Source organism: Harpia harpyja, chromosome 14, assembly GCF_026419915.1.
Source record: "Harpia harpyja isolate bHarHar1 chromosome 14, bHarHar1 primary haplotype, whole genome shotgun sequence".
NCBI classification, from domain to species: domain Eukaryota; kingdom Metazoa; phylum Chordata; class Aves; order Accipitriformes; family Accipitridae; genus Harpia; species Harpia harpyja.
Window position 1 is genome coordinate 4,544,474 of NC_068953.1, and position 27,832 is coordinate 4,572,305.

The following is a 27,832-nucleotide window of genomic DNA, read 5'->3' on the forward strand; positions in this document are numbered from 1 at the left end:
GCATGTTCATATTAGTAACCACTTGCAAATGAATGCCTGTAAAATTTTTTATTAGCAATAAGCCGAATAGATACATTGTATAAATTTACGTATGGAAGATGTCATCTCTGCAACAAGGGATTCCAGGCACTTAGATCTGGTGTCATGAACCAGTTTAGCAGCAGTTAAATGCACTAAATTGGTTTAAGATCTGAGCACGGGAGTGCTAGCATTCACATAACTCCTTTGCTAAGTTACAAAGGTGAAAGTTCCTCCACAAACCTTTCCACAGTCCCTGGCACAGCTCAGGAAAGCACTGGTTTCTGGGAAGTTTTAGAATGTCATCTGAGCATGATGGAGCAGCAGTGGGACAATCCATTCATCTATTTCAGCTTGCCTCTTGGCTGGAATAATCCTAAACTATTTAGTCTGTAATAAAAGCTGTTTGCCCTACTGAAGCATATCTGATCTATCCACTTCTTAGAGTGCTGTGCACTGCTTTGAGCACTTCTGTTTTGTCTTACAGATATACCAAAAATATTTTAAAATATGGGACATTAGATCAGCAGACATCACCAGTGAAGACAAGGTAAATGGGCCCATGAAGTAAACAGCTACACAAGGAGTTCAAATGTCCCGTTATGAGCACGTCTTCTGGATGCCAAACAAGCATCATTGTCCCATTGGAAACATTTGGGAAATAAGCCTTGAATTTGTTACTGAAACAGATTAAAGCTCAGATCAGAGCTCAAACAATATGTTATTGAAAAACAACCAAAAACCATTTCAGATTTCTACATTGTCACCAAGTTGAGCTCAGCAAATATAAAATGAGGTGTGTTGCTAAATATTTACTTTTTGAGAAGACAAAAAGGATGGAACATCCTCAGGCCCTTTGTGGCATGCCTTGTCTGAGTAGTTCCACTGACAGCGCCATGTCCTGCTTGCACTAAGCGTGTTCAGAAAGAGGCTTGCCCACCCCACTGCCTTGCTTGGTTAACTTTGTAATATTTTTATTATTGCAGAGCAGAGTCTTTAGGGATGAGATACAGAAATGCTCTAAATCAACAGACTCTTCTTCCTTGCCACTGTTAATTTTTTTCATTTCCAGCAAACTAGCAGCTGCTTATTTTCTTGGCTATTGTAAGTATATCTCTGTGTGCCCTTTCGTGGAAAAATCAATGATGATGTGCTGTCCGGTTCGTGCTGGGAGCTACCTGACGGGCCCACGGGGCGCGCAGTGTAGCCGTCTGTCTGTTACTCCCACTCCTTTGGTGTCACCTGTGCCCAGGGCGAGAGGCACCCTGCCCCGGCGCCCTGCGGACCCCCCCTCTCCTCCGCTGCCACCGTCCTGCTCCGTCCAGCGGCACCCGGCAGCCTCCGGCGGTGATCCGGTGCTGACCCCTGGTGGCAAGCGACCTGCAGGGCGACAGGGGTGGCGACGGGTCCCTCCCGCCTCCGGGCTGGTCCCTGCCTGGGACGGGGCAGGCAGCGCAGCCCGCGGTGCCCGAGGGCAGCCTGGCTCAGGCTGGAGGGAGCTCAGGCGCTGGAAGCGTGCGGGGAGGGCAGGTGGTTTCTGGGCCAGGTTCTAACCTTTTTACGTCTACACGCATAGAGTAAACTGAGCCTTATGACTTTTATTCCTGCAGCGGTACGATCTCTTCATCTGGACCTCTGCCACTCTTAAAGAACAGTTTTCAAAATGCAGTGTAAACCTACCAGCTGTGACTTCTTTCTCTCTCGCATAGGTTAGTGAATTGTTTGTAAATGCTGGGGCACTACTTCTGCGCAGAGTAAATATCCTGTTCATCGGTGGGTGAATAAACCCCAAAGTGTATTTACTTTTCTGGGGTGTTATGTGCTTGTTCTAACTGCTTCTTTGGAAGCTTGCTTCAGTTCAAGTTCTTAATGTTGCAATTCACTGCTAAGCTGTCTTGCATCATAAGCCCCCAGCTTTTGGGGGTAGGGGAAGTAATACTGTCAGACTGGCTACAGCCATTCTGTTGTGAGGGAGAGCACAGGTACAGGGAAAAGCAACAAAGTTTGAGAAAAGCAGAGGTATCAAATGAAACACCCCCTCCCCCCCGATTAAACTAGAAATCAAACTGAAAGCAATAAACTATCAGTACAGATTGAAAATGCTAGCACATTTTGTTATTTAGAATTTCAAGGCCTTTCTGAATAGACTGGTGAAAGCAGAATAAACATCACTTTTTTACTGTTATTTGGGATGTAATAAGCAAGTTGTCATGTCTAAAGAATCACGAAGAATGGGGCTTATTGTCTTCATGCTTTGAAATGCTCCACTCTAAATCACAGGTGCTCCCACTGAAAAAAGCTTAGACAGTCTAGTAATCACGAGAATGTGGCTTGCATGGGAAGCTTCAATTAAATGTGAGCATTTATATTCTCACCAGCCACAGACATGCTGAGTGTGAAGGCTGAGAAAATTCTCACCATTGCAGGAAATAATCACTGTAGTTAAGTTTTAAGTTTAATAGCAAAAGAAATCACAGTTTCCTCCGGGAGGGAATCACCTGCAAAGTCTGATGACAGACAAACAGAATAACAGCATGAAGCTGAAATGAAAGATTTAGCACAAATCAGCAAAGGTCTAGGCAGCCAGTGCAAAGGCACCTGGAATATGCCCCGATCACCCTGGGATCTGCAGTAGTGTTGAACTGTGTGTGAAGCTGTAAAAATGTAGAAATTTACCTCACATGGTATCCTGGATCTGACCATATTCCCAAAGTTAAGAGGAATTCAGATTCAAAAGGTATTGTTTGAGAAGTAATTCCACAAATAAACTATTACTTACGGTAAAGATAGAATCTGGCTCTGAAATTAATAGATTAGTAACATATTTCTGTGTAATCTTGAATGTATGAGTGCTAGATGAAATCAGGGCCTGCTTTTGGGCAATGAAAATGAGACAATTTTTTCACTGAACAAAAACCAAAGGTGACCAGTGTGACAGTTCACCGTTCTCTGGTTATTGCCCTGATTTTTCTGTAGTTGTCTTTTTGTTTTAATGTTTTACCGGAGAAATAAAAGGAGATCTTGGAATGAAGGCTTATTACGGTGAAGAAAGGAAGTGAAAAGAAGATAAAAGAAAAGACAGGGGGGAGTGAGCAGTGCTGGGGGAGAGAACTCCTCCAGACTGTGGAAAGTTTGGGAAAAAACAACCCATCAGTCCAGTCACCTTAATGGCTCCACACTTCATGGTGTTGGCGATGCTCTGGGGAATGTGCTGCAGCAGAACCAGTGCTGTGGAGGTGGCTTGTCCCAAACATTCATGTGTTTATAGTAGTCCTGTGACGACTAGGCGAAGTAGAAAATATACCTGTTAATAAAAAGCACTTTTGCAGGTAACAGCACCATTGATCCAAGAAAACAACAGGTTCATTTCAACTGCTGCTGTCAGTGTGTTGGTCCTGTTCAGGGACATGTAGTCATGAGGCACTGAGGAGCCTGTCTGATATACAGCTGCTCTAACAGACTATGATATTGACACTGGGAGTGTGTCTTCAAAAGAAAACATCATATTACACTGTTATTTAGCTGGCATAATCCAAGTGCTGTTCAGTGCTTGCAGAGGAACTGTGACTGCTCAAATAGCCTGTTTCCACAAAGCACTTATCAACACTTGCATAAGGAGACCTTGGCTTTAAATCCTCTGCACTGGCTTTTTGTTTATTCATTTTTTAACTATATGCAGAGCCAAGTCTCCACTGCAACTGACACAGTTTCACTTTGCAAACCAATGAGACAGTGCTACAGGGGCAGAAAAGTCTCGCCTGTGAACTTCATATTGTTCAGAGCTGCCAAACTGACGTCCCTTACTGACTGCTTTCTTCTTGGAACTAATCTGTGCCAAATTGTCTGAACTCCCCTGTGGCTCTCACCACCCACCCAGGCTCTTCCCTAGTGGGACCTTCTGGGGGAGTTCAGGCAGTAAGTTGTGGAAATGTGTCCTCTCCCAAGTGCAATCACTGCTTTCCAGCCCCAGCTTTTCCTTAGGGAACTCTCTGCTCTGTTTGGGTATAAGTGCTTCCAAGGCAATGAAAATGAGAGCTGCTGGTCTGTCCTCAGGAGTGGAGGGAACAGAGAGGTTGACATCAATGGGACAAAGATGAGGGTTTTGTCTTAAGCGGGCTGGGTCATAGTATTACTGGAAGGGGTGAACTTGGCATCCCTGCTTGATAATAGGCTGTGAGAGTCTAATGGAAGAAAAAATTGTCAAGTCTATTAAGATGTGGTCAGAGTGTAAGTCAATTAATGAACATTACAGCCATGCAGGTTATTAAATTAACATGAGATTGTCAATAGGAAATACAGATTGCTTTTGAATAATTTTAAATTATTTAAAGCACAGTAATAATGAAAATCTCACAAAGTCTCCATAACACAAAACTTAGTTTTGATTTTATTACTGAATTGTTTTTTATATTTTTTGTTTCAACTTCATGATCGTTAAAGGAACAGGAGCTTTAAAGAGCAAGACATTCTTATTTAGGAATGCCAAAAGCTGCAAAAGCTGTTAGGAGACAAAAGCTCAGAGGTGGCTGGAGATGAGCTGTGATTCTGCAGTGTGATCCATGGCAGAGCTGAAATCAGGTAAAGCCAAGTGTGTCTAAATGCAGTCCTTGCATGCAAAATTACAGGTTGAATTTTCTAGCCACTGATTGTGTCCATATCACCCAGTCGGGTGATCAGGACTAGATGGTCTGTATTGCTTCAATTACTTTGGCCATTACTTCTCACAAGCAAGTTGGACCTGCTGTGTCTGATACTCCTATAACTCTCACCACATGTGGTCACTGCCACTTGAACTGTGGCCTCCAGATAAGAATTTAGCATTTTGCACTTCCCTGGTCTCCTGGAAATGCCTGCGTATAGACAAAGAGAACAGGAGTGAGCTACCTTCCTGGCTGCAATTTCCAGACAAATTGGGTGAACAGAGCTCAGTCCTGACTCAGGGTATTCCTCAGGGCTGGAAGAATAAATCTAAATGTACTTACGGCATGCGTTGGCACTCTTGAAAAACTGGTTCCACCTGTGGGTGCTGAGCCTGCAACAGCCTCTAGACAATCTGTCCTCCCTGGCTGGAAGTCAGAGACCTTAAGGGAGCAGAGACGGGAAATATGCAGACTTATGAGGAGAGATTCATGTTCCTCCCAGGGACCTCAGGGACTAGTTGATCTCTACAGAAGGATGGTATGTTCAGCATGACCGAAAGTATTAGCTGGCTCAGCCCTGAAAACTCAGAACATTGTGTACGCTGCTTAAATCCAGTTTAGTCATTGCTGGAGGGAGGCAAGGCTGCCCCATTAGAAAACAAACCTGACACACACCTGTGCTTTGACAAACAAAAAACACTGAAAGGGATTTGTTCAACTATCTTTCTTTTTCTTTCTTTTTTTTCCCTTTTTTTTTTTTTTGTTCTGAAGCTGATCTTTTCCCACTGACTTGATTGATTTCTTTCTGACTGTTCCAGGATGAATCACACAGTCCTACAAGTCTATCTGTATACCAAATGGGACTGTGGAAAGCGGAGCTGACTAATGTGCCCTACAAGGAGAAAATGATAATTGATGCTTTTTAATTACAAGTTTCCTGCATTATGGTCTAGTTTTTCAGCTTATAATCATTAACAGTATAATTGAGACTTAAGTAAATTGCTGCCTCTTCCTCTTTTGTAGCATATTAGGTCAGATTTTCATGTTTAACGGGTTATTATCTCTGACACACTAGCGCACTAACTGCCTGACTAAGGTCACATCTGTGTTTTCTTCATTGCATACAAACATGGATAGGGCTGTGTGCTCACACGAACAGATTCTCCTAATTCCTGTGTCTTCTGGAGTCACGTCCACCACGGCAAAATCAGTAGTTTGACTTGGTAGCTGCTTTACACCTACTTTGTACTTATGTCAGTGAAAGACAAGGTTGAGGGCAAAGAAGTGTCAGCAGTCATCATGTCCACAGCACATGTCCCCTGTTCTGCACTTCATAAGTCATAGCAATCATGCTTCATGCACCCCTGACTTTTCAAGCTCTGTGCCATTGCAGTCCAAGGGCTGAAGTTGTTGCCTTTCCATGAGGAAATGAATGGAACTTTTATTCCCTGTCTTTGACAAAAGCACTTAGATGGTTTTAGGCCCAGCAGATTGTTTCTAATAGCAGGCAAAATTGATCACCCAGGTACTTTGATGCAGCCCTTCTATTTAGAAAGAAAGTATAAAATTCTGTGTCCTTGAACAGAGGAGGAATCAGACAATAGGAGACACTTTCTCTGCATGCAATTTCAATCCTTTCAGCCAGCACTTTATCCAGAAGCAGTCCACCAGCGTTTTTCTCAAGGTTGTTCTTGTAGAGTTTATCTGGTTCTGCCTGGTTTTGAGAGAAGGCTGCCCCTGTCAGACCATAGAGGAGCACACAGTGGCTCCAAGCACTGCCCTCCTCCCTGCATCTTTAAAGCCCAACATTTTTGAGTCGGGAGAAACCTTGAATGCATTAGCTTCTCCTCCAGGTTTGCCCTTTTGCCTACTTTCTTAGGGTGACTGTTCCTGTTTCAGCTGCCTGCTTCTGTACGAGAGCTTGTTTGTTTCTTATACAAAAGAATATCCAATGAAAGGCAGCATTAAACCCATTGGGGTCATAAGTTTTTGCCTGAACCCTGTGTCTGGATGTCATTAAGGTTAGATACTTAGCATGTGTCTTTGTGCTGATTGCATACTTACTGTCAGTGACAAGGAACAGGAATATGTGATGGAACTGGGGTGAGATGAGATTCTCACTGCCCAGGTGAAGTTTTTACCATATGTTTTTACCAACCCTTATCACTAGAGAGAAATACCCTGTTGACCAATAAGCACTATGCATTGCTAATACTGGGTTGAATTTCTCTGCATTCCTTGCCCTATTCATCATATTTAACCTTGGATTTATTTGTAGAGAACTGCACAGAAAGTCCTGTTTTAAGAAAGGAAGAAACAGAAAGAAAGCCTGGACATCGTGTGTTTTCTTGCAATATTGTCCTGGACAGTTTCCAATCTGTTAATGAATGAATACCGACATCTAAACCATCCCCAGGGGAGGTTCAAGATCCATCTGAGTTCAGTAAGAGGTTCCTAAATAGCTGTAACAAGCCCATACTTCAAAAGAAATACATTTTGCTATTTTTAAAACGTAAGTTTTGGAAGGCTTTGAATATCAAGATTAATTCTCTGTCTAAATGCAGTAGAAGGCAGCACTGACTGGTGAGTCTCACTCAAATCTGGAAGGTTTTAATATTGCTTGGAATCTGGATTTGATCTAAAAGCTTAAGGTATGACTGTGTTTAGTTTACTTTTTTTCCCAGAGCAGACTGTGCATGTACTTATCAGATTCCTTAGTATATCTCGCTGGATAAACGTGAAAAATATATTACATTATCTATCAGCACTTGAAATTTTGACTCCAGGATTCTGGTTGGATAGATTACTGAGCAATGTTTAATTAAAAGATTTAATGATACTCTGAACAAGACATGACTCACTCTTGAACAACAGGGAACAGCTCCTATATATTAAAAAACCCCAACCTCATATGGAGCCAGATGTTGCCCTGCACAGTGTGATGCTATTTGCAGTAGGCAGCAATATAAGATGGCTGTGGAAGCTGAGCAGAAGGGTCAGGGCAGCTGGGCAGGTTTTGAGACTGGATTATGCACCAGGTCACTAAAATTACAAAGTGAAGCTGAGCGGAATATTCTCAGTGCCTTGCATTAGACATCTACCTTGGATGTCTGAGCTAAGAGGCTACTCTGCTCTCTAGTACAGTCACTGAGAGTCCTGTTCAGAACTGCCCTTTGGAGGTGCCTGTCCCTTTTCATTGTCTGTAATAGGTAGTCTAAGGAGCACAGATTCCTTATTTAGCCACCTGAATGATTAGCACAGTGAGATGTTATTTAATATGTCTCTGTGCTGAGGTCTTCATCCTAATGTGCCGTACAGTTAATATTATTGGACAGAAGGAGAATGCGAAGTCCAGAACAAGAATTCAATTGTGGAGGCACTGAGAACATTTGGCTTCGGAGGCTGGGTCCAAATCTGTTAGAGAAATGGGCCAGAACGGTGCTGTCACTGGTGTTTGTTTGGTTGTGGGGAGAGAAAGGAAGGACTGAATCTTGGCTGTGATTATTTTGTGTGAATGGACAAGTACTGAATGCTCTGTCAGAGGCAATTCTTTAACATGGGAAAATATCGGTCCTGTGTTTGCTTTCATAGCCGTGCTCTTGTTTGTTCTGGGGTGTAACTGCACCTTCATGTTCTCATTGTTTAAGCCCAGTCTCCTCAGCAAAGCTTAGTGTCTAACTTGCCTCATTTAAAAGAAGACCTTGCCCCTATTTTACTCCAAGATGCTGGACTGACTGGCACAGACATTTCAATTCATTCTATGATATGTGGATATGGGCCACAATGATGCTACTGCTCAGTTAAAGGTTACTAATTACTGTTGCAGAGATTGCGGTTCCTGACACCTTGGCAAAGTTCATGTAAGGTTCTAGCAACATTTAGGTTTGAAATTACACTGTCTAGATCTGCACAACAGCCTAAATTATATCAGCCTTTTGAAAACAATGCATGTTGTTTACACCTTCAGAACATGGGAAATACCCGGACCAGGGGTCCATCTACACCAGTTCTCCATCTCAGTTGGAGAAGCCAAAGTCTCTTCAGTCTTTTATCCCTCTTTTGTGACTAAGAATTCACTTCATGCTGCAATTTCTGATTCCGTTTTACCACGTATACGTTCAGCTCTGGATCAGATGTTAATGCTCTCAGAACAAAAACATCTGAACAAGATGTCGCTATTTTTACGATAGTGTTGATGTTTTGACCTCACGCCAGCACGGTCCAGGAACAATTCCAATTAAGTCTATTGATGTGAGTCTTTCCTCAAAGGGGACACTCAGGAAACCTTACCTGAATTATTTTCAAAGTAGATTAGTTAAATTCTATTAAACCCTATGCAGATACTCATATTCAGAATTAAGTGGCATTAATCTGATTTGGTGTACTTCACTCTGAAACTGAAGAAAGCTAAATTAAATGAAGGCCACTTTAATTCTGAGTAACAGCACTCACGCAGGACTCCAGTGTAACTTCACTAACCACTTTCAAGTCGTACTTGTCATTAATTCAGATTAATTTTTCCGACTTCCCTTGTGAAGACAAGGGACAATAAAATCACCATCGATGACTTGACCATACGTTCTGCTTTGCCCCCCCCCCCCAAACATTATGGACCTAGCTCCTCCTGAATATTGGACAGTTGGTTTGGAGTTCTGGATCTGAAGGTTGTTGTTCATTTCTAGTCTATAGTCAATGCTTTTTTCCCTTTACTAACCATTTAAATGTGTAGAACCTTAGCATCTGTCCAGGCAAGAGCAGAAGGGTACTGCTGGCTGGTGTTAATGTTCCTGTGGTAGAGCTATGCATGTGGAAAAGTTGCAGTGTATGTGCCTGGTTTAGATATGTAGCTTCAGCTGTTCTGTATCAGGAGTACTAAATTTACTTGTAGATTTAAAATAGGTGAATGATTTGGCAGCTGCAAGGTCAGGACACAGACTGTTTATTTTGTGCTTTGCTTTTTCTGATTAATAGAAAATTGTCTGTAGCACCTGATATTATTGTCAAGGACTTCTGCTGTAATGCCTGTGCAGGCAAAATGTAGAATAGTGCCATTGTATCCCCCATATCTTCCCCCAGCTTTGTATTTTGTCATGTTGCACTCTGAAGTACTCCAGCACTCAGCCAGCATATATTCTAACTCACAAAGGTCTCTGCGGAGGGAGGGGTATTGACTTCTCCATCATGTGCAGATCAAATTTCAGGCTTTTAGAGTTTTGTGCATTTGCCAGGTACACTGAAATACAGATACCAGCTCTTGCAACCTTCGTGTGACTTTGGCAGTATGCACGTGGCTATTCTGCATGGCACATGGACTCACCTCTTCCCCAGAGATGGATGGCATCACTGTTACAGGTATGCACCAGTCATTTTCCCTGTCTGGATTCAGTGTCAAGGGGGAGATTAGCCTCTGTGAGAAGCATCGGGAAGGTTTTGCAGGCCTGAGAGAAACTACTGCAAATTCACAGCATTCAAACTGTTTGACCTAGGCTGCATTGCAAAGCACCTTCCCTGGGAACAGGTCTGCCTCTGGGTGTCACCTTGGCAGCATGGTTCTAGCTCTGCACGCCTTGCTGACCTTATTTTAGCCTGTTCTGTGAATCCACTTGACCTCCTGGCAGCCATGAGAGAGGCCTACGCTGCTGGCCTTCTACCGGTACATCAGCCCACAGTTGCAGGGAGATACATGGAACTTAAAACCTCCTCTGGCTCCGGAAATGTGTCTTCTCTGAGTGTGTGCAAGGACTTGATGTGAGGAGTAGTATAGAGCTGTTTCTCCACAGATACTTGGCAATCTAGAAACCTTTAATAAATTAAAAAAAAAGGGGGGGGGGATAAGGAAAGAGGAAGATCACAAGGACAAATGAGGAGGAGAGGATCTATCCTCAGCACAGCTTTAAAAATGAAGCAGCAATACAAAAAACCCTCACAGAATAATGTACTTTAGCACAGGAAGCAACAAGATCTCAGAGCTTCTGCAGGTCCCATGGGGATTTTAGAAGCAGAGTTGGAGCTAGGCTCAGAGAGCTGGCTGGGGAGGTTCTCTGGGGAGGGTATGACCTGGCTGTGCTCCTTTGTGCCAGGGAGAAGCCATGCACCAGCACTGCTGCTCAGGGGCTGGGATCAGTGGGTGAGAAGTGGTGGGTTGGAGGGGAGGCCAAGATGGGCAGATTTGCAACTTGCAGAATTCAGGTCCAAAGACAACCAGTGAAGCCATTAGGCAGGAAAAGAATTGGGAGGTGCTGAGGACACTATCGTTTCAGTGTTTGACAAGCAGAAGATAAGCACACAAGCAGAAATTGATAGGCACACAAGCACTGTGGAAGGAGTGTGGCATTCAGGAGGCTCATACTCTCCTCCATACTCATAGTCAGAACCAGCTGAAGCCCACTGGGAAGCCTTAGCCTTGCAAGTGCTTGTTGGGTTGCTGTACACATTGAGTGGGCTGGGGGCCTTGTTTGTTTTTTCCGTGCTAAGCCTCTTTCCATTGCGTTTAATATTGTACAGATAACAAACAAACAAAATAACAGTAAAGCTGTTCTCACACATACACACAAAACCACGTATGCCAAGATTCACGCATTCAGGCACAGCTGCTGCCTCATTCCTTTTAAAGCTTCTCAGCAGAAAATTGCAAGCAGGCCTGTCCTGCAGTTCTCGGGTCTTCCCCAGGAGATCTGACGGCAATGAGTGATTCGTGAAAACCATGTGGAAACCCAAATCTCATGTTCTTTTCTCAAAAAAGTACAAGATCTAAACTGTCCTGAGCTGTGAACTTCTGATGGGGGCATTACAGAGAAATGAACTGAGCCTCACAGTAGCTCTGGGAGAGAAATATTACTTCTTATTTTACAGCCTGCTCAAGCACTGCTTTTAAAAGGCATTTAAATGTCTCCCTCACATATTCCAAAAGATTAAAGTAATTTTTTTCAAAAGCAGCTCCTGACTATAGATACCTATTTCTAGAACCTGCAGGCCTATCGTTTCTCAGAATGACTGCATATTTATACATAGGATACTGAAATATTAAAAGTAAACAAGCATTACTTTATTCTCTTGTCTTTTTGCAGGATGGGTGGAAGATAAATTATCCAACAAAAGGATTTAGTCTTACAGCACTGAGTGATTAAAAAATTCAGAGATTCTTCCTTTTTCACTCTTCCATCTGACTGGGACTTGCTTTTAGAAGAGGATTCCCAAGAGGCCATATACACCACGAAGCTCAGAGGCAGGTAACCTGGTCAGACACAGCTCATGCTTAGTTTTTCCCAGTGGCTGGCTCTAGCCTTTGCTCAGCATGTATCACTGTATGGAAGAAGCCTCTGCTGAGCACCTAACTTCAGGCACAAATATATTTCTCTTGAGGTCAGGCCTTTTAGGCCATATGTTGCCTAAGTTAGGTGCAAACAGAGGGCAGAAAAAGCTTCAGATATTCTAGTGAATTGTTTATAGTTTCACACAGCTAAAAACAACCCGTCAGTCACAGTTTCAGGCACAGTCTCTGTTCCTGTGTGGAAAACCTGTTGTTAAGAAAACAACCATTATCTTACCTTCAGACTTTGGAAACACTAACATCAGCTTTGTACAATGATTCAAAGGTCTGCCTATATACAACGACAGCTATGAAAAGAAACCTATCCTAGATGATTGAATACACTTGTACATATATATAAAATATAATGTTGTCTTTTTAATTAAAAAAAGACTGCAGAATAAACAAAGGTGATGCAGTGATGCTCACACAATGCAGTCTTTTGTTGGGTTCCTTCAGCTCAGGGAGACTTAAGACTGCTGAGTTTACTGCTCAGACATCTGATCTCTTGAAGGATCTGGACCTCCATTTGGTGAGCTCAGGCCTTTCCTCACTGAAGCAGATTTTGTTGGGTGCTGACCACTCCCAGTACCTCTGGTTTTAGAGTTACCTGCAGGAATCCCATTTTTAAAAATAGCTACTAAGAGCCCTGAAGAACTCAAAGATGCCTGGTGATAATTCACTTCCATGAGCACCGAATTGTCCCTGAAAAGTAAAGAGAGAAGCAGGATGACTGCTACCTGCACCTACTTTTGAACTACACTGCAAAACCTACTACCTACCATATATAGAATGCCTAGTGTAACAGGACCCCAAACCTTGGCTGAGCTATAGCTGTAAGTAAGATAGTAAACTATTTGAAAATTAATATTGTATATTTAACTCTTTGCATTAGCTAGTTTGGAGCAATTTAAATTCTGCTCACATATCCCACCAAATGTTGGCTAGTAAATAAATTAACTTTTGCCTCATCACCTCATAAAGTATCATAAATTTGAACAACGGTATGAAATAGAGTCGGAAAGATCTCGTAGGATTCTTCATGTTTTAATTCAAACTGGAATTGTTAAGGTAAATAGAAGTGAAAAGAATCGACACAGCCAAATTAATCCACGGGGTAGCTAAAGAAACCTGGGTAGCTAAGGCTGACATCAATCTGACCCAGTGTAGATGTTGTAATCTCATTATTAGCCGTCTTCCGAAGCACGAGCAATTAAGTGAAGGGTCAAAGCAGTGGTAAAGCTGTAATTTATTGCATGAGACCATTATTGGGAGAACAACCTTTTGACAGAGAGAATTTTTTTTCTCAGTCTGCTTCAAATTGGGAAATATGAAGGGTAAATAAAATGACCTGTGACATGGTATGTTTCCTAGGATAACTGCCTAGCTGTTTGGGCAACAGGTAATTTTTGGCCATTTGTATGACGTCTCGATGCCTAACTGCCTTATTTTGTCTGCTTGCATATACATTTCCCGCCGGCAGCAGCTCCGTCTACAAAACGATTTGGTCAGACATGACAGCAGTAAACATTTCCCTGCAAACCCCACACATACGGGTTATAAGACAAACCCCAAGCAAACGCAGCGTTTCCTGGAACCGGCTGCCGATAAACGTGGTCAAGGCAGAAACGAGGAACTGGGTGGTTTAACGCCAACACCGGCGGCAGAGGACGGCCTCACGAACCCACCCTCGTTTCCACCGGGGACACTTGTTATTCATGGACGTCTTCCAAGCGACCGGGAGAGGATGTAATTCCACAGTCCCCGTGCTGGCCATTTACTATTTCCTCGAGTGGTTCCTCGGTCTGGGGAGGCGTTTCCTCGCGTCACCTCTTACCGGCTGCCTGAAACTTTGGCAGCGGGCTGCCCGCCCGAGGGCAAGGGGCGATTCCTCCCTCTCGGGGCGACCCGGCCGCTCCCTCCCGGAGCGCTGCAGCCCCAAGCAGCCGCCGCCCCCCCCGGGCCCTCACGCCCGCCGCTCCCCTCTCCCTGCCAGGCCGCGGGCCCGCCTCACGCCGCCCGCGGCGGGCCCCGCGCCCCTCCCCGCCCCTCCGGCCGGCGCTGCGGCGGCTCCGGCAGGCCCGGCCCACCGCGGGGCCCGGATTGGCGGCGCCGGGCAGCCCCGCCGCCTCTCCTCCCTCTCCTCCCCCGCCCTGCTGCCGCCCGGCGCGGCGCTGGTGGCGCGGGCCGGGGGACGCCGGGGCCGCGCCGGGCAGTGCCATGAGCCGCGGATAAGGTAAGCGAGGCAGGGCGGGCCCCGCCGCGCCGACTCGGCCCGCTCCGGGCCAGCGCCCGCGTTCCTCGCCGCAGCCGCCGGGGAGGGAAGCGCTGCCGCAGCAGCAGCAGCAGCAGCAGCAGCAGCAGCAGCGCCCGGCGTGAGGCGCGGGGGAGCCCGCCGGTCTGCGCGGGGCTGGGGGCAGGAAGGAAGAAGGAAGGGGTGTCCGGCGGCGGAGGGAGGCGGAGGCGGGCCGGGCCTAGGGCGGCGGCTCCCGGGGCGCCCCGAGGGGCGGCCGGGGCCGGGCGGGGGGTGATGGCGGCCGTGAGGGGCCGGCGGGCGCCGGTGGGGGTGTCCGGCCCGCGGGGAGCCCGGCGGGGGTCGGGGGGGGTCCTGGGGCTGCGGGGCGGCTGGCTGGGGGTGAGCCGTGCCTGGGCCGGGGCGGCCGGGTCAGACGGACGGGGCTGGATGCAGGATTTATTTTTACTGTCGGGCAGGGTTCGGCGGGATGGAGTTACTTCCCCCTTCCATCAGTGTAACTGGGAGAAAGGTTTGGCTGAGGTGGGGTATGCAGTTTGGCAGGAGCACTGCTGAAGTAGAAGTCATAGCTTAAAAACCAGCGGCAGAGGGAAACGGCGGTAACGTTTATTCTTGCTGGAACTGGGGGGAGGATTTCCAGTTGCCTTTTAGTATCGAAGGCGAGAGGTTTTCTGTCTCCTAAAATTGTTTCCTTCTCTGTTGTCCTAGGTGTCGGCTCTTTAGTTTCTGCTGCTTTTTTAATTCTCAGTAGCATTTGTATTTTACCTCTCTGTTGCAGTTCGGTGTCTAAATCTGTTTACCGTGTCTCTTCAGCATGTGCTAAAGTTCCTTCTAAACGTCTGTGCTCAACTTCTTGATGATTTGTATCTGTCCGCAAATGTCTTAAGGAACTCCTGTCCATAATTTAGGGGAGTTAAGTATACAGCTGAGTTTAATTTAAACTTTTATATGTAACTTTCATATTGTGACTGTAAGATAAATTAGTGTAAGACTTCAGTGCTGTAAGATTATCTTCTGTTAAGATGCTTTGTCATACTCCTCTGTCTTCACACAACTCCTCTTTCAAGATGATCTTGCCTGCATAACTCGGGAAGAACAAGGCAGGCTCGCAGTCTCAGGGGCGTATTTTTTTACAAGAAGATGTAGCTTTTTTTTTTTTTTTGAATTTTAAAATAACTTCACGTTCCTAAACTCTGAATAAAATTCAGGCAGTGTGAGTATCCTGTTTCAATTTTCTCTGAATTGAAAATGTGCTAAATTAGAGGTAAAAGCACTTTAACTTAAGCAAACGTAAGTAATGTTTCTGATGTTACAATTGACTTTTAAAGACTCTGACATCATGCTCTTTTGTGATATATGAGAGGTTATTGTCCTGATTGACTTCAAAGCTGATCCAACAAGCTGTGCTGTTGTGGGTGGCATATTATTAACACTCCAACTAGGTGCTGAGGTCTGAGGTAGCGTTTCTAAGGCAGGGCAGGGTAAGGCGCTTTCTCTTGAGCAAAAGACCAAGAAGGCAATTCTGTGCTCAAAGTTGTCTTATACTGGACTCTCCTGGGGTATGGTACCCCTGTGAATTGTATTGGTAAGCTGAGTACTTCTCCTGTGACCTTTGCTTTTGGTCCATGCAAAGAACTTCTTTAAATTACCTGTATTGCTTTTATTTCAGAAAAGAAAATTAGTTAATGAAATCCAAAGTGAAAACTGGAAGAAGGACACAGCCCAATAAAGTACATACATTAATTGCCTACTTCTTTTTGCATGAAAACAACACTTAGTAGTTTCAGATATTAATAGCATATTAATTAGTTGTTGGTAACTAAAGAACTTGTCAGACAACTGTATTACAAAGTAAAGAATGTGGAGCAGGAAACCTAGGCAGAATGTATAATGGCAGTAATTTCCCTGTTGTGGTAGATGTGTAAACAAAGTAATGGGAGATAGGGAAACTTATCTAGTAAACAAAAGGTTAATGTAACTGAAATAAACTTAAAATCATGTAGCTAGAGGACTGAAGATGCTTTGTTGTATTCTAATAGCTTCTTAGTTGATAGATTTGGAGATTGTGCTGCTCTAATCTCGCCTTTCTGTGCGAACTCAATCTCTTGTACCATGTCTGAAAGGCCACCAACCTTACATTGTTCGAGTGTGCAGGTGACCAGTCACAAGCACGGCAGTGGACATACGTAAGGATATGTTTCACGTGCTGTTGTTCCCCTGTCCCGTTCCCTGTGCGATATCAAGGACTGAGCTTTAGCCTGTTACGGCCCATGAGATAAGTAAATTGTGGTGCTGAGTGCGCAGAGTGTAGCTGATACCTGCCCAGGAGCGGAAGAAAAATAAAGGCTTTTTATTAGGATAAATTGTAGGTTTCAAAAGAATGAAGAGGAGGGTAAGTAAATTCTGGTCTTAAACACAGTCTTGGAGCTTGGAAAAGTCCCTGAAATCTCTGGACTTTTATTCTTTTCCTTTGGTAAGCCAGAAATTGTGGTGTCAGATGTCCACAGTAAGTAGTAATGTTAATTCAGTGTGCTCTAAAACGCTTACCCTTGAATAAAGGCATCAGGTTCTAGAAGCCCTTACTGCCCTAAATGAAACAATCAGATGGCAATGTATGTTGGAAAATAAGAGCGTAATGTAGGCTTAGAGATTAGAGAAATAAAGATAAGAGTTAATACTGCGAGCCTTTATGAGTCTGTACTTGATATTAGAAGAGATGTAATGTATTCAGAGTAGAAATCAACTCTGGAAATGCGTAAGGATGCCACATGTGCCCAATAAAGGGGATGAACAATGACTTTTCTTACTCTAGGTAATGTAAAGTGGACACTAGAAGGGGTGAGTTGTGATTTCAAGGGGAGGATGGTAGAACAGTGAAATACTGAGAGAACAATACCATGTGTCAGGACTGCTGAAGAATGCAGCACTTAAAGGGCAAATGAGGGAGTTAAGTAAGGCAGTGTTGGCTTTGTGCCTGCTAGATAGTGAGAGACCTGTTCAAAGAAAAGCCTCCATACAAAGTTGTATAAACTTTGATATACTGTCTAGCATTGATGGCCCAAGATCTCTGACGGTCAGAACCAAACTTGCAATGCTGCATGCAACTGACCTTATTCCTGGTGTCCTCTCCTTGACGTAAGGCTACAAGTTGACCGTGTTTTGAGCAAGAGGTTGGAGCAGACTAGCTCCAGAGGTCTCTTTCAACATAAATTATGTTGTGATTCTGCAATACCTAGAGGAGAAATGACAAGCATAAAAGTAACTCCCAAGCTACTTGTAGGGCAACACCATTGTCAGATTTCAAAATTCCAGCTAATAAACAAATAAGTTGTTTATTGTATTTTAAACTTTCACTTAATGTTGCTGGGGAAGACAACATATTTATACTGGCGTGTGACATCTAGGAACCCTACTCATGAAACACTCCTCGTTTTCCAAGGTGCTGTACAATGATTGGAAAAGATGCTCTTTTCTCTAAAGAGTTTATATTTCAAGAGACAACAGATGACTAAATGAAGGAAACAGTGAGACAATATGAACAGGCAATGATTTCAGTGCATTAATAATACAATTATTAAGCTTTTTTGAGGCATCATGACAAAGGAGAGACTTAGAATTTGATGGAGAGCAGTTTAGTGCCTTTATTGATTTTTATTAGACTTGGTTCCTGCAGTCTAGTTCTCTTCTCCACTACTTTCTGTGTGCAGAAAAAACTTTTATTCCAAGTGCCTTTTTGATTATTAGTGTTTTTCAGCTATTTTAACCTCTTCCTGACTTTTACAAAGCTAAGTTGGCGTGAAGGCTTGCTCCCACTGAGTAGTCTCTTCTTTCTTGCCCTGTGACAGTATCTGCAGCTCTTATGGCTATAGCTCATAGCTTTGTGTAGCTCACCAAAGTTTTGTTAGGTTAAGAAAACACAGTTTGCAGTTTCATATGAAAATGACCACATTTACAATGTGACATAGTGCACAAGAAGTCTTCATATAAAAAAAGCAGTACTTACGTGAACTAATTCTGTTGAAGTATGTTGTTCGTAAGGTAGTGTTAGCTTTCATTATGTATGTGTGAGGCCTTGACGTAGGTGTTTGTGTCTGTAGGTATCTACTCAAGCATCCCGTCTGTGGATTTACAGAAACCATGTTAATCAGCTTTTCAAGAGGAGTATCTATTCTGTAATGAAAGGTCTCGTATGGGCTTTTAGTTTTGATTTTTAGCAGTGTACTTTGAAGACAGAAAATGCTGCGTGTTCTGTGTACCAGATACGTGCTTTCTGGTATACCATACTGTTAAAACAGGATATTTAATTACCTTAGTTCCATCTTCATCTCCCTTTTGTTTTATGATGGAGATTTGTCAGTTAGTATGCCATGTACAAGTACTTTAATGCTGGTGTTTAGAAGCATGAATTGATCAGTGTGATGGGAGAAAGGACTACAGCAAGCAGAGTGGTGCATCTTCATAGTTCTCAAACCATCCTGATGTGAAGGCATGGACAGCTTGTGCTGTTTCTTCCTAGTGGAAGGCTGGATCCATGTTCTGAGAAATAAGCAAACAACTGTATATGCTGTGGAATTAAGCATTAGTGTTGAGGGAAGGAAAGGATATGAAGGAGAGGAAGAAAAATGAGATTGCTCAATTAGGTTAGGCAGGAATATTTTTTTAATTATTATTTTTTAAAGAGGTCCTCTGGAGAACCCTTCTGAGACTCAACTGGTGGGAAACAATGCACAAACTCCAGGCCTGCTAGGCTTCTCCATGCTTGGGATCTTTTCATTGATGTCTCTTGCTGTCTCAGATATGCTATTTCCTGTCTGGATGTTGTATTTTTGAGAAATTGATGAAATTTGTGACACGGAGACAGTTGTCTAAGTATTTTCTATTGATGCTTCACTAATTCTAAGTGTTTTCTATTGTTGCTTTGTGACTCTATTGCACAGGTCTGTAGGGGAGGCAGCATCTTCATTAGGCTTACTGGAAAAGGACATGGAATACAGAAACGAGCTTGTATTTGCAAAATCTTTTTCTTAGTGCAGGCTGGAATAGAAACTGCAAATTTGAAGATAAGTGCAATCTGGGAATAATTTTTCTAAATTCAGCTGAGTAACACAATCATAGATAGCTTGAGGAAAAGCAGTATTTAACTTTTAGGGAGCAAAGGCAAAACTGCAAAGTACAGTGTTGTCTGTCCCTCAGAAATCTTTCTCTAGTGTAAGAGCAAGATGTAAGGCCTTCAGAGGCACTGCAGTAAATAGTGAAAGCTTTAGGATGATCCGTTAGTATTCCCCATTCTGTGTTTATTCCTTCAGTGCGCTGATGCATATTGTTATGGTATGTGTAAAGCTGTTGTTGATTGCTGATGTAAAAAAAAAAAAAGTGTACCACTCATTTCATTATTGTAGAGGATTGTGGTAAATGGTTTGGATCCACAAAGTAAAGGGTTTGGGTGTGGGGGGGGGTTTGTGCTACAAGTGATTGAATTCAGCTTCTTTTCTGTATGTGTGGGACAGAATCCCAATTATTGTGTCATAAAAATATATGACCCGTTGTTCTTGTCAGAATTGTGAATTATCTGTTCTTGGACAGGTTAACTTTTTAAAGCTTCTGTTAACATGGCAAGCCCAGCAGTTTGAAGGCAGAAAGTTAATAATTATTGGTCAAGATCCCATTTCCAGCCTAAAGCAACAAACCATGAAGATTGCATTGGCTAGGAACACTTAACTTCACCCAACGGCTTTAGCCTCTGTGTGCCTGTTCACTCAGGAGCATTGTGAGGACTGAAATTTAACCTCCTGGAGAGTTAGCACTGAAGTATCATCTTCTTGAGACGAACTGGAAGTAAAGGGAATTGCTTGGATTTGGGCCAAGCTTTGCATGGTGTACATCCAAAAGTACCTATTTACTTGGCAAATGAAATTTTAAATCTTTTAAGGTGATATTTAGGTTCTTTCACACAAGTCCTTTATCGGAGTAATTTTGCACTGGAGGCTGCCATATGCTAACTTAGTTTCATGAGTTTTGAGTATGCTTACAGAGCAAAGTCCCCTCTCTTTGGCAAGCATAGTAACAATACGTGCAATGTAGTGTAAGGCTTCCAATCAGACCAGTTCTGTCATGCAGTATTTGCCTGTGTTGTTGTTCCTGTGCTACCTGCCTTCTCTGTAGTTTCTTGCTGTGGAGCAAGGCAGTTACAGTAATGAATTCTTTTGGATCCCCAGGGCTATGGAGGTATCCCTTTTAAGACCTGATTAACAGATGCATCGCCATTTCCTTTAATGGAGTCCTTGATGACCAGTATCTCTGGAAAATAAAAAGCAAGTGCCTTAAGTTGAAATTGCTCAATTAAGGCATCTGAGAAGAGTTGCTTAAAAACTTCCTGTGTTAGCCAAGGCCAGTCCTGCCCCCGTTGGAAACCCTGGGAGAGAGGAAACAGAGGAGCAAGTTTTGACAACAGAGTAGGTTAGAGTGGCTGAAATATCTGCAGTGTGCTGTAGTCCCTCTAAGTTTTGCAGGTGTTTTTTCTTCCTGCTTCACCCCCTGCGAGGAGAGGAATTCTAAGGTGTCGGATTATTTACCAGTCATCTTTATTCTCTGGGTACTCAGAACTATTATCTCTGATGAAGCTGATGGTTAGTGTCTTTGGAGAGACATGAGAATATAATGGTAAAAAAGGGTTTATTCTCTGATCTTGCCTGTCTTGCCTTCCTGCTCCTCAAAATTCCTAGCTCTCTATTCGTTATCTTTCTCTTCTATTTAACTCTCTCCTTTCCGAACAGCAAGGTGTGTTATTCTGCTGTGCACAGTCCAAATCAATATGTAGCACAGCAGTTAAGTTAGTGTTCTAAAAGGCAAGACGACTGATAGACAAAGGATAACAGAAGATCAATAAAACACAGTAAACAGTGGTGTTTGCCCATAAAGGCCAGAACGGTAGCGCAAATGAATCGTTGTATGAACTGGGCTTTAATATTCATTACCTAGTGTCTCTGTGGTTTATAAACTGTTATGCTCTCTGACCCCACTGGTGTTGGATGACAGCAACATTGCAGAAGAATGTCCCTTAGTGCTGGTGAATGTATTGCATGTCCTGGACCACTTATCCTGTCAGTGCAGGATTGTTATCCTGAAGCTGTGAGAAGATGGGATGGTCAAACTTAAAAGAGGATTTCTTAAAAGAGTATGAAAACGCATATTCAGGAATTGGGGTGCTCTTCTAAAGGATCTCTTTTGAGTCTGAAAAATTGCTATATTGGGTTTTGGTAGCTTATGCAGAGGACTGAGAGCTGTAAGACTGTAGATTTTACTCTGGATTTCAAGTGTTTTGTTTAAATCATACTTCAGTTGTAAAATAGGACTGCAAAAGTATGAGCACAAATCAAGCTGCTCTGTCCTTTGATACTGGGAGTTTCAAAGCAGATGACAGAGCACTGAAATGTAGATGCAAGCTGTCACGAGCTGCAATGAAGTTCTGATCTGAAATTAAATAGAAAGGTGCAAAAATAATTTTGTTTCACTGGAAGTCAGGATTAAGACTGAGGAAATAAAAATGTCTGTTTTATGAGCCCAGACAGACTCAAAGAATAAGGCTTCTTTGAGAGGAAGGGCAATAGTCATACTCACACACTTGTGATTGTGGTAGCTTGATAGGGAAATATTGCTTAACATGTGATACTAAAAGCAGACAGTGAAAGTTGTCATCTTAAGTTTGGTGTTCTCTGCCTCTTGGCTTCTAGTTGCAGTATGTTGTATTACCTTCTCTTCTGAAACTTCTGAGTATCAAGAACCTGCCTGTGCGGGGCTCTGCCATGTTTCAGGGAGCATCCTCTAGCTGAGGCTGGGAACGATAATCTCACAACCGAGTCACAGAATTCCCATAGCATTCCCATACCCCTGCTCCCTGTCCACCGGTCACCTCCCACCTCTTGTTCCTGTCTCCCTGTGCCGAAGTGGCCAATGCAAGGTGAAGATTTCTGCTCTGGATGCCTTCCAAGCTGGGTATTTCCATTCTGCTTGCTTAATACATATCTGTCATTTCTGTTGCCCGAAGGGGCTTCACTTTCTTTCCTAATACTCTTGTGTAATGTTTGGGGTTGAACGCATAAATAAATGTATTTTGGTGGTAAATGAAACTGATCCTTAAGTTTCTTCTTGTTTGTAGCTGCTGTGAAGTTTGATAAGGCTTATCTTTGTAAGACCTTCTCAGTAGCAGTTCTTTTTGTCTAATCACTTTCACACTTCTTCCTTTTCAACTTGACTTGAAGTATTAAACAAATGAATTGGGAGAAGGGGAAAGAACTAAGGGGAAGATAATCCTAAATGTCTGTCAACTGAAAAATATGCTAGTTAATAAAGGCTTTGCCAGGTCTTTAATAAACCCTCTGAGTAAACACGTGACAACTTCACAGAAGTATTTTGAGGGGGGGAATAAAATTGCTACTATTCTATTTGTATGTTATTTTAGTGAATAACAAGAGGCGTGGATGGAGAAAGGACCAGCTGTGCACACAAACTGTCTCCTGTTTTGTAATTCCAGTTATCATTCCCTTTATGACAACAGGCCAAGTTTTCCAAGATGCCTTAAAACTACCTAGAGGTTACAGGCAAGCTGAAGATCTGTGCCTAACAGTTGTAGAAAACTCTGAGTGTCTGAAAAGATCAGTTTAGAGGTGTGTTGTATTTAAGAGCATAAATATTTGGTTGTATGGATCTCCATTTCTTTTGTCATGCAGCTTTGAGATGTGGATTGGTAGTTGTTTTTGAGTATTGAACAGATTTTATGAACCTTTGCTTTTCTGATGAGTTGGGACAACTTTTCAGTTTCATTTTTATTGGCCAGGTTTTAGAAATTCTAGCTAGTTATTTATTATTCTATCAAGCTAAACTTCACCATTAAAATGATAAAAATGAGTAAATTGCTGTGCTGTACCATGAGTGTTGCTTTAGTACTTTACTTTCTCAGGATATATTTTTAAAAATCTGCTTCTTGCATCCAGATGCCCTAAGCAGTATATTTACCAATGAAAACTGCTATGGGTTGGCTGTCCTGCAAATTTCTTTCTCTCTCTCAGCAATTAAAAGCCTCGTTTAAACAGCCACACCCCTGGTGTATGGTGATGTATGAGGAAGTGAGTATGTTTGTACTCACAAACTTATTAACAGCGTATGTAATTCAGCTTGTATAGCTGCTTGACTCTATTTGATAAACAAATGCATGGTGGATTTATTAAGCATGTAGGCAAGAACACTGCCGTATGCCTAAAATTAGTATTGCCTGCATAATACTGTAATTGAACAAGGCAGGATATGGCTCAAAGACACTTACTTCCCTTTGCCCTTTTGAATCCATCTGGTGGCTTTTGCTGTTCTTTTATCTCTCAGCAAATCAAGACCTTAAAATTGATGACCTAAAATTCATTTCCTTGAAGCTACTTTAATGACACTTTCAGTGCATGTGCGTGCACAAAATGTAACCCACATACAGTGGAGTGCATTCGTTCTTACCTATTCTATCAAGTAGTTAAGACTGTAGACGTTATTTCTGTCTGCAATATTAGAAACTTTTACAGTGCAGAAAGGTATTTGCTGGACAAACATAACACTGATAATACCTGGTTATCGAATAGCAAATATCATAGGATGCGAAAGGGAAGATTTTAGCCCTTTTTTACAAGGAAGTAACTGCAAAGGAGACTGACAGTAGAGAGCTTGCATGAATACTACTTGAATTTAAAGTGGAACTGGGGTTCTTCTGAAAAATTAATTAAAAAAAAATTTTTTTAAGGTCTTTTCTTCATATTGTGCTGTGAATTCAGCAGGCAGCTAGGGAGTTGGAGTATGTATTGCCACAAGACACCCACCTTCTGACCCTTTCATTTTCAGCCTGTGGGGTTGTCGGATTAAATTCCTGGAGACAACTACGTTGATTAACATTTGCAAAAGTGAGATCTGTGTGCATGTTTTACAGCTCCATATGTAAATTTAGTATGTGCATCTCTCAGATAAAGAGGCCTGGAGGAATGATTTCATTTACAGATGTTGTCCCTTCATACTAGTCTACCTGAGGTCTACTTTCCACTAAGATAAGGACCTGTCTCTGTCTGCATGCTATATGAGTGAATTATACCATATAGGAACAAATAATTGCTTTCTGAGCTGAGAGAGAATGAGTTATGGCTGTCTGTGTTGCTTCCTGCGTTATTGATCTTTGGAAACTACTTCTCACCAGAGGCAGTGAGAACACTTTTCAAGGAGTGCTGAAAAGTTCAGAAAACTGTTAACTAACTTAAACCTTTTAGAGAGGTGTGTGGGTTTTTTTTTTCCTCTTGTTTTTTTTTTTTTTTCTTGTACATTTGTGGCCTGATTCACATAGTGAAAGACTATGTTGGGGTAGATGCATGCTGCTAAACAAAAAAAGGAGAGGAGAGCATTGTTTGTGTTCATCCCAATCTTATTTTGGTTGCTTTTTTTTTGAGAGCATTCACATGACAAATTATCTTTCTAGGTGTGTTAACCCCACCCACATTTTGAGAGAGAAAAACAGAGTAGGAAGGATCCACTCATATGCTTGTTGCTTAGGGGTGTGAACAAAAGGGCTTTAAGGTGCCTAAGTACCTCACTTTGTCATCACAGTATACTGATTTTCTTTTTCTTTATGAGAAATACAGTGTCTTGATATCTACTTTTATGTAAAATGATCCTGTTAATTCAGATTGCTAGCGAGGCTCGTTTTCTTTCATGTATCTACCTGCCATAGTTTCTTAGCAATTAGGATTAAAAAAATATGTTGTGGGAGGTGCTCATCATTTTCTGACTCAGTTCATTTCAGTAAGAGTCAAGCCTGTAAAGCAGCTGTTAAGGTCAGGCAATCTGTAATTGACCTATCATATGTTGCAATTAAAATGTATCACAGCTTTTAGAAATAGGAGCTACCTCAATCCCTCTTGGGGAGAAAATAATAAAAAAAAACCCCAACAAAACCAAACCACCAGAAAGCTTTCATATATTAAACTGATCCATTAACTATTGCTCTGTTCTGTGTCTAATGCAAGAAATGGAGGGGAATGCAAATCAAGCTAGTGGCTTTGATTTTAGTAGCCTGTTTTTAGCAGGGACCTCTTTCATGTTTTGGATAATGAAGTCCAGTGAAGATTCTTGCTAACGTGTCAATAAGGTTACACTTTGAAATGTTTAGAGTTATAAATACTGTGTGAAAAATAAGAAAACACATATTTAAATGAGAACACAGACGTGGATGCTTTTGCAAAATACTTCTACTTCTTTTGCCTTAATACTTTTGTGGATTTTGTAAAATATTTGAATGTACTGTAATAGAATGACTAGGAATTCTATGGTTGCTTCAGCCCTGTGCACTTGAGTGGGGTTTTTTTGTGTCTGTCTCTCTCATAGTCCAGTATTTTTAATCATAAAATGCTTAAACCACTCTTTAATGCAAAAATTGATCTTTGAGAGACTATACTGAAATGTATATGACAGTTGCAAGGCTCTAGAAGATTTTTGACAAGCTGTAAAAACCCCGAGACCCCTTTTGTCTTGATAGTTAGTTGGGAAGCTGGGAAAGTCTCCGTTGTCTGTCCTAAGTTTTTTTTAATTGGGACTCACTTAGTATCTTTGCTCATCGAGGTTGACAGTGTTTCTGTGTTGTGTGTTTGGTTTTGTGGGTTTTTTTTAATAAGCAAAAACTTTGTCTTTAGCATGGGAAAAACTCAGATTGTTAGGGGCCATCTAGGTTCCATTTCAGTCTTGGGAAAATTTCAGTATCTTGGATGTTCTCCTGTCCTCATCACTCTGCACTGCGTCCTCCAGTTGGAAAGCTACAATGCTGCTGAACTTTTGCATTTTAGTTTCTAGGTATTTGAATTGAACATAAATCTGAATGAGATGAGATGAATGTTGCCTTAAGCAGAGAGAGATGTCTGGTACTCACCAATTCTGAGTTTGACATTTTGTTTTCCTGCTATTCTTAGGACAAGGTTTCTTCAGAGCTGGCTTTACATTTTGGTAACCTTCTATGGATCCTTCTATGAATTATAAGTTAAAGGAATTTAAAGCGTAGAAGCTATTATTAGTAGTTTATGATCTCTGCACACTTGTTGCTAGAATAAGATGGGTTATGTGATTCTTCAGCTGCTTTAACTTGGTTCTTAGTCTTTGCTATTGCTGTTTTAAGTTGTTAGTAATTCTGTGTGATCTTATTTGTTCGAAGTGCTGTGTGAACACTACTCTTCAGTAAGGTAAGCTAAAGCAAAATTTTTCTCACCCTCCTAATAATACTGAATCTCAAAATAACATGATTACCTGCTCAGGGCTTTCAGAGAGGTCTGGAAATCTAGTCCATAAGCCATTTCCTTCCAAAATCAGATCATGAAGAGCTTTTTTGTTCATGTGGTGCTGATTTATGTTTCTTGCCTTTGCAGTTTCCAGGTAGCATGAAGTGCTGGTAATACCTTTCTCCATTAATTTTTCATGGAATCCAATGACAGGCAAGACTACTCAATGAATGGCATACAGGTATTGGCAAGATTGCCTCTCTTAAGTGCTAGGAACAATTGTTTAAAAAAAACCTTGCAGAACAGACTAACTTTTGGGTTGAATTACTTTTGAATTACTTTTGACCCACCACTTCTCAAACTCGATTGCAACTTTGAAAAGACTTGCATGTTATGAAGTCCTATTTATTGACCTTTTCCTAAGCTTTTCTGTCCTTTGGACCCTCTGGGGATTATGCTTGCAAAAACATCTGAGAAATCCTGTTCTGTTCTATCTGGAATGCATTTTCTGCATTTATCAAAGACACTTTTTGCTTTCCTTAGGTAGATGAGATGGAAGGAAGTAAGCAAATATAATCAACGTGCTCTCTAACAGTAGTTCCCTATGTCAATAGTTGTAACTTGCTATGTATCTTCAGGTACCTTAGGCTAATTAATTTTCATGTGTTAAGTACAACTACCTTTCTAATTAGGTATGAATACTTTTTTATTTGTATTAAATGAAGATGTAGCACTCCTCCTTCCCATAGACAATTTAAACGTTCTGAAAGTAGCCTTGCTTTGATTAGTTGTTCTTGTTTTGTTTTGTTGCCAACTGCCTGGGGATCCAAAAGTTGGAAAAGTACCACCAGAGCTGGGAGATGAGAAAGATCAGAAACCAGATAATCCTTGGATAATGACTGCATTTTGCCTGGGGCATGCCAAGGTCCTAGGCACCTGAAGTCATCTACATTTCTACAAGGAGTTCTGTATTTCTTGCGCTTCTCACAGGGTCTAGAGTGGTTGCAAAGGCAACAGCACTGACCTGGCTATATTAGAAGAGCTGGAGATAATGTGCTGCTGCTTCTGGCTGAACTTACCTTGGTAAAAACCCAACAGATGTCAGTGTGAGTAACTTTCTGTAGACAACAACATAGGAAGTTTCTTTTAGCTGAAACCTACTGACCTATCCATTCCCAATATGCGTGCAAAGACACATTCACAAATGTGTGACAATGCAGGATGGCAAAAAGTCCTGCTGACACTTGTATACATGAAGTTGTGAGGACTTTGCTGGCAGAGAAGAGGGCTCATTGAGTACGTGCAGTGTTGCAAAGATACTCCCCTT

At 42.2% G+C, this 27,832-nt stretch overlaps 1 protein-coding gene and 2 long non-coding RNA genes across 6 annotated transcripts in view; 1 reads left to right on the forward strand and 2 right to left on the reverse strand.

Moving 5' to 3' along the window:
* Nucleotides 1-33: 33 nt before the first annotated feature.
* On the reverse strand, nucleotides 34-5,321 carry LOC128151395 (uncharacterized). Its single transcript, XR_008238360.1, has 2 exons — nucleotides 5,001-5,321; nucleotides 34-698 (listed from the first exon to the last, which is right to left on the reverse strand). It is a non-coding gene; the product is annotated as an uncharacterized LOC128151395 (long non-coding RNA).
* A 7,672-nt stretch (nucleotides 5,322-12,993) lies between these two features.
* Nucleotides 12,994-13,912, reverse strand: LOC128151396 (uncharacterized). The gene is made up of 2 exons (XR_008238361.1): nucleotides 13,656-13,912; nucleotides 12,994-13,502 (listed from the first exon to the last, which is right to left on the reverse strand). It is a non-coding gene; the product is annotated as an uncharacterized LOC128151396 (long non-coding RNA).
* A 163-nt stretch (nucleotides 13,913-14,075) lies between these two features.
* Nucleotides 14,076-27,832, forward strand: part of TEX2 (testis expressed 2) — a 56,462-nt gene continuing 42,705 nt past the window's right edge. The window contains exon 1 of one of the 4 annotated variants that reach the window (XM_052808783.1): nucleotides 14,076-14,203. Coding sequence is in view for 2 of the 4 variants with exons in the window: in XM_052808778.1 (XP_052664738.1) it covers nucleotides 17,579-17,660 (82 nt within the window). In the remaining 2 variants the exon portion in view is untranslated. Of the gene's footprint in view, nucleotides 14,204-17,563; nucleotides 17,661-21,422; nucleotides 22,214-24,048; nucleotides 24,157-27,832 lie in introns of those variants that run through there. The other 3 variants (XM_052808778.1, XM_052808781.1, XM_052808784.1) reach the window with 3 other exon arrangements.